The sequence below is a fragment of the Branchiostoma lanceolatum genome, chromosome 1, assembly GCF_035083965.1.
Source record: "Branchiostoma lanceolatum isolate klBraLanc5 chromosome 1, klBraLanc5.hap2, whole genome shotgun sequence".
Taxonomy (NCBI): Eukaryota; Metazoa; Chordata; class Leptocardii; order Amphioxiformes; family Branchiostomatidae; genus Branchiostoma; species Branchiostoma lanceolatum.
The window spans coordinates 10,996,103-11,007,947 of NC_089722.1; the positions used below are offsets into that span (position 1 = coordinate 10,996,103).

Genomic DNA, 11,845 nt, shown 5'->3' on the forward strand with positions numbered 1-11,845 from the left:
TTCGACTTTCAAGTGCAAGAAGTTAGTCTGTGTTTCCAAATCGCCAACTCAGCGATCGCCGTCCAGTAGCAAAGCGGCCTTACTGCTGTGCATTGCCCTACATATAGAGAACCTCCCCAGGGCATAGCTATTTTTTTACGAGACTAAACCAGTTCTGACCGGCTTGTTGGGTAGCAACTGTGGTACAGTGAGGACGGATAGCCATTTTGAAAAAGTTCTTCGTTGCGACTACACTACAACGCCGACAGCTTTGCTCTAGTAAGTAGTGAATTCTTACGTGTGCATGAAAGACGTAGTCAACCTTTTCCGTTCGTTAACTGCTGCGTACATTATTCGAGGACGTTTCGTTACTGTATCCAACCTGTTTCGCTGTCCGCTTAAATGATCTGCGGGCGTTGACCCCACGAAGACAATCTGTTCCTCACGACTAGTTGAAGAGGTTGAGGTGCAGGTGGACACTCAACTCATAGCGACCTGGTGATATACCGGTATGTATGCTTTCGTTGTAAATGGACGGAAATGATGGCAGGCTTCATTTTCACTCAATGTGTATGTTACATACCTGGCATTAGGCGTGAGAGACCTTTTCTGTCATTTTTTCGAACCACTCTAGAAACAAACGCCTACTACTAGACAGCTAGACATAGAAGCGCAGAAAAGACCCACTAAATAAGCCCGGCTGATATATCTTGAAGATAAGAGTAGAAGCGCTCACTGACAGGGTAGAAAATCTAAGGATAGAAGCGCTCGCTAGCAGTTGGAAAGCTTAGATTTCATTTTAGACGAAAATGTCAGGAGCGTCAGAGGCATATGTGTATGTGTGCATGTGTTTAGGACAGGAGTATTTTTAGACAGTTCCTTTTGAAAAAAAATAAAAACGTAAAAGACAGGATTTCGTCATCATTTAGGGGGGCACATTCACTTTTATTTCGGGTTTCAATTTGAGGCTGCACACCCTCAACTCTAGCGACCGTCTCTTCCATGGATAGATTCCGAAGCAAAGTAACTGTTACAGTGTATGGGGAGAAGGATATCCATTAAGCTATAACTTCCGGACCAACTCAGTTTTGTGCCTTCAACCTCTGGTAAAATGTTCATGTCAAAAATAGTGCTCGAAATCAGGCATATGCGCGTGGCGATACGTCACATCGAAAACTATTCGTCAGAAATGTCTGATGCTGTCAGAAAGAGACAAACCAGAACATAATCGAGCCAATTAAATAGAAACTAGAGTTAAGTATGTGTGCTACATATACTTCAGGTTTGCTATGTTAGTTTAGCGATTACGGGGTCTTTTTATAAATATGAAATACCTGTAAATACAAAATGGGGATCTGTGTCGTCACAATTCAAGGTGGCGGCCCTCACACAACCCAACGAATCCTACATATGTTTCGCTACGCAAACCTGTAATTCTAGTTATGTAACATTTGTAATCATCCACGGCACGAGGTATTAGACGGCCCGGCTTACACAACGTCACAGAGGTTAATCTGGGGCAAACACACAAATCCCCTTTAACTCAAACCTGGAGCCTCCTAACCCTTTCGTTACTTTTTTTTGTCGTGGGGTGTGTACTGTTAGTCGTTAACCTTAAAAACGTACGTCGCTTTTATTTAAACATCAAAGACATCGTATCATATAGATGACCGAGTATCCCGGGAACCAGAAATAACAAGTTTACTTACAGTGTTTGGTCTTTGCCTATGCCCGCATAGCCTATGGCTACGTTACAAAGTCAGGGCTCTATATATATAGCATATAGCTATGCACAAGGACGGGACCTACTTTACAGCAAGTAACGACTTTGAGCTTCCCAAAGTTTAAGAGGTGCCTGCTATGATTGAATGATTCTAGTTCACCGTGAAATTTGAGGTAAGCACGATCTTTTTCTGACCGGACGTCATTTCTGATATCGTCCCCCGCCGTCAGAAGGGTTGGTAGGTTTATGTTCCTGACAAGTATCGAGTGATTTACCTGCCTACTGATTTATCGCCTGTCTAGTAAATGGCACAGCTAGATATAGATATAGAAACAAGGGGACGATGTGCAACAAATTATGGGTAGAAAGAAAGGTGGTGAAAAATGTCATTGTAGGTCGCGACGTTTGCTTTGACATTCTAAAACTGTACGTTCCGAATTTTTCTGTGCATGGTAAGCTCTTAATTACAGGTCTGCGCCTACAGTTGTCCTACAGGTTTCTTTGTGACGTTCTCCGATAGCTTTAGAATGGTACTTTTCAGCTCTACTCTGTCCAACAGGTCACTACCACTGACTTCTACACGCGCTAGTTACTATGCCAGGCACCACGGCATGTCGGTATCAAAAAGAGAATCGAGCTGTGTCTTATTGTACTGGATTGTTTGCAACGGTCAGAGTAGAATATCACATGCTTTTGGTGTGTGGCTTTCTCAGAAATGCAGAGGATACATAACCTATTATCTGTGTGTAGACATTATTATCATCCGATTAGCCCCTAGCTGTTACAGTACAGTCGACGACCTTCGGTCGTAGTTGTTGATCGCCAGAGGCTCCCCGAATTTGAAGATCTCCATTGACTGGAGTGTATTTTTCACATGAAAATTTAGCCAAAAATCATGTTCGCGCGGGGACCTGCGAACATCGGCCGATGTCTAAAAATCCCGCGATGTCCGAGAGAACACCGGAAAATGTAGAGCTCGCAGACTCGTCGGCCGATCGATTTTCATGCTGTGTGACAAGGGCATTACAGTGACATACATAGACCACGATTATTCGACCTTCAGCTTTTATAATTTGCCTTCTTTAGTGAGGAAAAGCTGAGATCATAAAATATTCATTCGCCGTCCTCGGTTTGGATTGAAGCCTTTTTTTTGTTATGGGTATAGTTCACGATCAGACCTTTTCGCTACCTTTACCTATCAGACTATGACTGATATGCGATCAGGATAATTACTGGGCTCTTTTGTTTGCGCGCTCCGACTAATAAGACGAAGCTGTCAGTAGGAATCCATGGCTACCGTCAGTGCCTTCTATTGTTACGTTGGAGAGACAAACGATATCAGATAAAACAGTTTCAATGAGTTTTACTACTTCCCGGTTAAGCCAAAACAAGAAAGGATTAAGCGTGTTGGTCAATCACAGCTTAGGGGCGGACCAGAGACGGTCATTGAGAGGAGTGGACATGAGAACATGTCAGTATGCAAAACGAGCGAGAGAAAATGCTCAAGAGAAATTTGTTTACATATACATGTAACAAACAGGCATGAGGCTTAAGCAATGAAAGGTATCGTGATTTCTTGTCCTATTTGCCATGACATTGGACACGCCAAGTTTAAATGTTCTTCCACCAGAAAATTTGTGCATGATGTCGTACTTTCTCGATCACTTTTAAATTAGTTTAAATGCTCAAACCTTATTATGAAAGACTTTCATAATTTCAACTATACCTCGACTTAACACTACTCAACCTGCAACTTGTCTGCGATAGCCGAATCTTCCATGCAAATACGTTCAAACCATTATGCGGTTTACGGATTTTCTCTTGCATATTTGTGGCTTTAAGATTATTACATAACATAACAGTGGTAACCTTTTGTGTTTGCTTCGATGAGAAATTCAGACACAAAGCGGGGATACGAAGAAGAGAGAATGTGTGATATTGATAGCTTACGTACGTTTCCATTCATCCAAACATCAAGGACATCTATATCGTATGCATGACCGAGTATCCCGGGAAGAAGAGCAGGTTTACTTACAGTGGTTTGGTCTTTGCCTATGGCTACGTTACAAAGTCAGGGTTCAATGCACAAGGACGGGACCTACTTTACAGCAAGTAACGACTTTGAGCTCCCCAAAGTTTAAGAGGTGCCTGCTATGATTGAATGATTCTAGTTCACCGTGTAATTTGAGGTAAGCATGTTTTTCTCCTTACGAAGGCGTGTTTAAATATTGATAGCTTACGTCATTGCTGACCCGTGACACCAAGTCCTAAATGCTTTTTTTGAATTAGCAGTTACTAAGCTGAGTCGGAACGAACCACCTGTAAGTAAGTGACAATTTAGAATTACCAAACGTGTGAATTGTAGGCAAAGATTGACAAGTTTTGTTAAAAAGCGCTTCAAAATTGTAACGCTGGCACGTCACGTTGTCCACATCGCCAGGAACAACGTGAAATAAAAAAACTTTTGCAAAAAGAAAATAAACCCTCAGGCCCCACAGTAAATGACTTGGTACGGTCCTGACAAAGCGCTGTCAGTCATGTTGTTTGGAGTGTTCATATAACAAAACCTCTATGAGAAGAGACCTACAGAAGACATGTACGGTTACGACTGTGAGTGACCCAAGATGCCAAATATCCTGCATACTTTTGAGTTGACCTGCGGTAGGTTTCTCGTTAATCACATGTGTCTCATAAGAAATGTCTTAAATATGCATGAGTCGTGACATAAAATACTTTAATCCAGTGTAGATATCCAACAGAAAGAAAGGTGTATGGAGAGCCACAAGAAGCACTGCTATAGCTATAGCTATAGCTATAGTACTGTACGTGCGATGGTCTCGCGTACCAGATCTAAAATCGCAGTTTAATAGTAGCCATTGTTATTGCCCTTTCTCGATGATTTTGCCTTTAAACTGCAGCAGTTTGCCAGGTTTGTTTTGGGATAATTATGGAATTAGGTGCAATAAGGTGCTGGGTTGGGTACGATTGCATCAGACCCGAAAAGCTGTAGGGCAGGTTTTTGTAAAGATCCCGTCGGTACGCCTGAATGAAGGGAATGATTCCTGTGCTTATCTCAGCCAAAGCAGTCGACATGTTGTCTAGACTGGAAAAAATAATTTAAATGACAAAACTACAGAACAGAACAATAGTTGGTTGACATATGAAATAGTCCATACGTTTGTACAACATGTTTCCAGAGAAGCAGGCATAGGAACAAAGGAAGGAAAAACGAGGAGATAGAATTGTTGATAAGAAAGAAGGAGCTGTATCAAAGAGAAAAAGCCACCTGCCTGACAACATTCTCACAAGTCTGCTGGGGATTTTTGCAACCCTTAGAACTAATACACCCATTGTGTGAGACTTACATAGCCGTATGTATGTTAGTCAAGTCAGCTGACGTGCTTTGGAAAAATATGGTGCTGGACAACAATATTCCCTGACATGGGAAAACGGCTATTGACAATAGTGAATGGTACAACAATACACAAACACTGAAATAGGACGGACTTAAGAATAGATCTTGACATTTTGGCCCAATTGTCCCGCTCTGTTCCAATGTCTATTACAACCCGTATTTTTCTTCTAAACGCTTGTGTGGACGGATATCCCAGTCTTACACGGTGACTGGAGAATCAGATCAGTAGGTCAATTTTGCAACTCAGGGACAAGAGAATTAGGTTGGGTACGATTGCATCAGACCCGAAAAGCTGTAGGGCAGGTTTTTGTAAAGCCTTTCGTCCGTACGCCTGAATAAAGGGGATGATTCCTCAGCGAAAGAAGTCGTCATGTCAAATGACAAAACTACAGAACAGAAAAATAGTTGGTTGACATATGAAATGGTCAGGAAGTATTGGCTATTCTGTGATCTTCTGTCCACTAAGTATGTTTCTGATCTTAGGGTTCTGCTGACGACCACCGACATTGTACCGCGGCCATGACCTGACGCTTCTCGCCAGACGGTCCTCTCGCTACCGACCATGGTGGTGGTTGCCCCCGACGGCGGCTGGAGCTGGGTGGTGCTCTTCGCCGGGATGGGCGCGATGATCTGTACGGAGGGCATGGCCGACGCCGTCAGCGTGCTGGTACCAGCCTGGCTGGACAAGTTCAAGAGTTCCCGGGGCAGTACGGCCTGGATCGGCTCGCTGCTTTGTCTCAGATTCATAGCAGGTACTGTAAATGTTTGGGGTACCGTTGCGACTGTGTGTGTATTTCTTTTATACAGTCATCCTAACACCACATAGAGACAAACTGTACTTAATACTGTACCCGTGTAGAGACAAACTGTACTTAATACTGTACCGTGTAGAGACAAACTGTACTTAATACTGTGCCGTGTAGAGACAAACAATTAATACTTAATACTGTTCCGTGTAGAGACAAACTGTACTTGATATTGTACTTTACTGTACTTAACTGTAAACACATGTCTGTAGCTAAATATCATCTGCATGTAGTATCAAGTATCACTGAAGGATACTAAGATACACAAAATTCCCTGGTATGTTTGTTGTTTGTATTACATACCTGGTAAAATCCCTCACCATGTTTGTACTGAAGAGTACAAGCTGTATATCTGAACAGATCTATTCGATCCACTACTCATTGGGAAGGAGTCCGACTATTGACAGGAGCCAGGATGTGTCTAGGACAAAACGTGCTCTGTTGTACCTAATCTTGGCAATACTCAAGTGCCGAAATTTGCTTCTTTCTTTTCCTTCTTTCTAAATGGTATATGTATGTTCATCATACATTACACATATTCACCACACATGACTTGTATTTTTACAGGTCCGTTTGGAGGTGTTCTGATTAAGAAGTTCGGATGTCGAACGGTCGGTATCCTGGGCAGCGTGATAATGTCCGCCGGGATAGCCCTGAGTGCGTTCGGAACCAGCGTGCCTTACATGTACTTCACTTACGGGATCCTAGGAGGTGAGCTGATGAATCAGCTGCTCACTGCTTCAGCTTAAAACTTCAGATTAAGTTTTTAACTAATATTACAGTCAGCACAACCGTATTGCTAGAAAATGCTTTTTGAATAGTACAACATAAACAGATGGAAGTTGCCTCATGTTAGACATGATTCTTGCTGATCATAACCAATATTTCTCGGTCTCTCATTCATTTATTCATTCATTAATTTACTCACTCACTCACTCACTGACTCACTCACTCACTCACTCACTCACTCACTCACTCATTCATTTACATCATATATTTATATATATATCAGGAACTGGCTGTGGACTTCCCCTGCTAGCCGCAATCGTCAGCGTTGGTCAGTACTTCGACAAGAAACGTCACATCGCTTACGGCATCTCCGTTGCCGGTGTCGGTGTTGGGATCTCTGCCTTCTCCATGTTCCAACAATACCTCCTGGACGAGTTCGGCTGGTTCGGAACGGCTCTCATCATGGGCGCAGTCTTACTGAACAACTGCGTCTTCTGCGCAATCTTCCGCCCACTACCGGACGTTCCCGAGGAAAATGTTAACAATACAATAACCGAGAAAGCAGTAGAGGAAGCGATGAACGCGAAACAAGAAAAGGCAAGGTTGATTGAGACGTCAGCTAGTTGGAACGACGGACTCTTGCACGTGCCAACTGATGGAGTACACAGAGAGCTACGGTCCAGCAAAAGTAATTTGATGGCGTACAAGGCGATATCTAATGCCATGTACCTGTCACATGAAAGTCTGGTTAGCAACATATCGCGTCCGAATTCTCGAGCTTCATCCAGGCACCACTCTAGGGGCCCTTCTCGAGTGCATTCCATGCATTCACTCGCAAGTTCTCGACTCAACTCTCGCGTAGACATCAATGTGGTCCAAGAACCTCACGAATATTCACCGCCAGCGAAGAAGACATTGTTGCAGAAGATAAGAAATTTAGGATCAGCCATCTGCCTTACGCTTGAATGGGATCCTTCACTCCTAGCAAGTCCTCTTGTTTTGGTCTTCCTTGGTTCAAACTTGTTGAAGAGTTTTGGAAACTTCGTGCCGTTGGTGGTGTATGCGGACAAAGCCACGACAGAGGGTTTGACTTACGACCAGGCCACATTCTCCGTGACTATGATGGGGTTTGCCGGTATCGTGGGGAGGTTATTTTTCCCGGCAGTGTGTGGCTTCTGTAAGGTCCGTTCCTTGTGGGTGTTCATGGTTGCTGTGGTGGTGACCGGAGTTCCCTTGCTGCTACTGCTGGTGTGGAGAAGCTTCACGGCGTACTGTTTCTGCGGAGGGTTGTTCGGGGCCGGTCTCGGGGGAGCAGCAGCCGTCGTACCGGCGCTAACCGTGGACCTGTTCGGCGTGGAGGAACTACCCACCCTCTACGGGTTCGAGATGTTGATGGAGGGGGCTACAGGTCTCATCGCAGGACCCATAGCAGGTAAATCAAGCAACGAAATATTTGATGATCAATTGGTTAATTCGTTCATTCATTCAACCAATAATCTGATGCTGGAATAGATTAAAAAATCCTGCCTTCCAAAGAATCGAGACAAGCAGTTGTCTGCCTTAATTAGATTCAAGAAATGATAGCCCTTTCGCCGGATGGAGTGATCGTGAAATCATGGGGTCACAAGTAGTCTAGTGGGAGACCATGATCAGTGGTATACAGGAATGGTAATTATAGAAAAAAATGTCATGATTTTTGTCTCTAGATATGCTTTATTTGTATAGCTGGCCTTTATGGAGTGTAATGGTGTTTGGTGTTATAATAAACGAACAAACAAACGAACGTACAAACAAAGTGTTTGCCTTCTACCAGGTGCTCTATATGACGTGAGTGGTACATACGACTGGGGCTTCGGCCTTGCAGGCGCGGCACTCATCGCAGGTGGACTGCTGCTATTCGCCATCCCTCGCCTGGAGAGGAAAACGGACGTACCTGTAGTGGAACTTGAAGACATGGATGGCTACACACCCCAACTCGTCACTATACCTGAGTTTGAACCGGAAGTGGTCGAGGCCCAACTGACGTCAGTGTGACCCGAAAATGGACTCAGGAATGATTCTTCCCTGCGCGGATGAGCGCGGATGTCGTCCAAGTATGTCACATGGTTTTACATGTGTCTTTCAACATTACCGAGCTGCTGTCCACATATTTAAAAGGAAAAGAAGAACAAACAAAAATATATCGTGACGTGACATTTGACAGTCACTGTCAAATATCCCATCACAATATCTTTTTGCTCAACATCTTCTAACACTTCTGTTTCTGCAGGGAGTGATATCACAATCGTTCAACGTTTAGATATCCCATGTTTGTGTCACACTTTTATGATGACAACACTCGTGGATAATCTACCTCATCATTTGTATACAAACAATGCCTCATAACATACCTTAGAATGGCATATTGCGCACAATGTAAATATGGTTCGTGGATGAAGGTTAGGCAGGTAATAAGATTTGCCAAAAACAGTTGCTCAAGCAACTGGCTAGAATTTTGAAACAGTCAGACGTTTCAGACAGCATCCGCTATCTTTCGTCAGTCGCTGTCTGAAACGCCTGGCTGTTTGAAAATTTTATGCAGTTGCTTGAGTAACTATTTTTGGTATGGTCTTATTTTTTTCTAGCACAAATGAATTCAAGTATGCGTACTGTATGCTTGGATATCGTGAACAAAGACCTTTTTTTATGACTCAAAACGATACTCTCCAAAATCAATTCCAACTTGTTGTTAGTTGTGAGTGCCATATTTGGTATTTTTCAACAAACCCAATTTACTTTTGTACTAAAGCAGTTACCGCCCGGCCTGAAGAAGCTTAAGTCTCGTTCTCAGTGGAATGTGCAAAATAGTTATTTCAGGTTCCAAAAAAAGATGAGCCAATTTTTCAGGCACACCTACCTTTTTCTTTTGTTAGGAAAATGCCTGCATTAATGATCGCCCAAAATGGCTGCTATTCTATCTTTGACGCATTGATATGTGTTATAGGCAGGCGTAACCCAGTCGTTACCGGTAACGCATGTTACTACACTTTGGTTTTTCTTCGAAAGGATTGAAAGTTTTTGGCTACATCGTTTCGGTATAAGAGGACGTATGTAGGAACATTTAGAAACCTGTTCAGCTTTCTCGACCAGGTCAAATAAATGACGCAGAAAGCATGAAACAATGGCAGCGCATGTGACAGACATCACTGTAAAATTGTAAATAATTTTGTTAAGCAAGGTGAGCTACAAATGACAGAAAAGAATCCTTTCTTGTTCCTTTAGAAAGCCAGAAAAGCTGTAAAACGTCACAAATACGACAATTTCTTGTCTTACATGTGGCTATATGCGACGATTCGAACGTCTTACTTAACCAAAGGATTTAAACCTCCTTGAATAAACAGTAGCGCATGTTACTAAATTTGGCGACAGGCATATACCACCTTACAGACCTTACACAGCCCTCAAGATCAGTGAAGGGAGCGACTTGATCTGTCAGAGGGTCTTGTTAGCTGGCTTCACCTGCCAAACAATCATTCTGGGAACTGAATTCTTACGTTTTCGGCTGCTATTTGAATTCTTCATGTTTTCTTAGGCGACAGCTGTTTTTTAGGGGATGGAATCCCACCGGTGGCTGTAATCAATTTTTATGTTGTGATGCATCTTTCGTTAAACAATAGGTGCTGTGGGGGAAATGAAGAAACCATTGATGCTACTTGTGATTTGCTTCATATCAAGTCGTAAAGGCGTGACAGAATTTGGCACATTTCAATGAGAACGAGCCCTTAAGAAGTTGAAAGTCTGATATTTTCTTTTATATCCCTCGAGAAAATGCGGACAATAATCAAGAGCCATTCTTGTGAGGAATCAGAGCATAACGGCGCGCCCGGGCGGTAACTGTTGAGTCACAAGAGTAATCACTTGTTGTCTGTGTTGTTAAGGTTGTTGAACAGGTATGTTCGAAAGGGCACGCCCGCCTTGAGCTAAATCATCCCTTTTTGCAATCTACAAACAGACGTTTCGAGAGAGGATGTTACATTTTTAACAACTTTGTTCCTGACGTTTTCGTGGTCTCTATGGCTCTCAATCATAGTTGCTGAAAAACCTGACAAAAACGTGGAACTTTAAAACGTGACGATTCTTGTTTTCAACATCTGCTTGAACATCAGAATAACCCAGAGAAAGACATGGTGATTTCTGTGCAAACATTTGCATGCGTCGAGACTACATGTATGGCAGGCAGTATGATTTTCAAAATGAGGTCGACTTTTAACGATTGGCGATGTGGAAACTATGCAGATGGTACAATGAAGAAAGGAAACAATAACAGATATCAATCACAATTACGTCTCGTAGCACCTGGCGTTAGGGCTACAGCCCACCATTTGAAAAAAAAACACACACAACTTTTTACGGGGTATGTTAGCTAAAGCGGTCACACTATGGTTTCTAAGTATAGTATTTTAAGACCCATGTGCATCCTCAACGGATCTCAAAAAGTACATTATCATGTACCCTCAAGTGTGATCCATGTGTCATTGAAAAAAAACTTATACTGTATTATGTACGTCAGCTCAATTCATGTGAAACATGGGGTATTTGTGTCAAGCAAATGTAGTTTAAAGGTATCTATCCTACATCCGTATAGAGGCAATGTAAGTTTGTATGTCAATGTCTACTTTAACGGTTCAGAATTGTTATCGACAATCATTGCACAACTGTGCATCAGGTGCTTGGTACAAAATACATGTTGTACCTTTTTCTCTCAGGGCGTGACACAAATTCCGTGTTATTGTCGTAGAATGGTTTCCTGTTGGGTTGAGACAATATCAGTGGCTAATCTTCCATACTGGAAGCGCCCACAACCTTCATAGTCTGTGCCTTATTAAGTGTTGGTGAAAAATGATATATGTCGTATACCAAGATATTTTTGGTAACAAGAGGTGAAAGATATGGAATAAAAATGACTTGACACCAGCATTTGCCATGTGTTTGCGTGTGTAGTTTCTTTTAAGTGACTTAAACTAAACCTAACATGAAAACCTTAATCTTGAAAGAGTTTCACAAATAGCATGGCGGCATAGTTGGAAGTCACAATTATTTGCAGAGTTACTGACAATGTAAGAACACAATGTATTCTAAAGCACAGTACATTTCCCCAGATCCGTAGTGGATGATTCCCTTTAATAATGATTGTGTGTCTGGACAACAAGCAAA

The 11,845-nt window shown here is 42.5% G+C and overlaps 1 protein-coding gene across 3 annotated transcripts; it reads left to right on the forward strand.

The window, feature by feature from the left end:
• The first annotated feature begins 144 nt into the window (after nucleotides 1-144).
• Nucleotides 145-8,721, forward strand: LOC136433663 (monocarboxylate transporter 12-like). Of its 3 annotated transcripts, none has more exons than XM_066426099.1 (5): nucleotides 145-258; nucleotides 5,601-5,869; nucleotides 6,491-6,634; nucleotides 6,936-8,084; nucleotides 8,466-8,721. In XM_066426099.1, the coding sequence occupies exons 2-5, from the start codon at nucleotides 5,680-5,682 to the stop codon at nucleotides 8,684-8,686; spliced, it is 1,704 nt and encodes a 567-aa protein (XP_066282196.1). In that variant the 5' UTR covers nucleotides 145-258; nucleotides 5,601-5,679; the 3' UTR covers nucleotides 8,687-8,721. The 3 variants fall into 3 exon arrangements, with proteins under 3 accessions (XP_066282196.1, XP_066282204.1, XP_066282186.1); XM_066426107.1 differs by having other exon boundaries at nucleotides 160-488; XM_066426089.1 differs by lacking the exon at nucleotides 145-258 and adding an exon at nucleotides 4,214-4,363.
• Nucleotides 8,722-11,845: the final 3,124 nt, after the last annotated feature.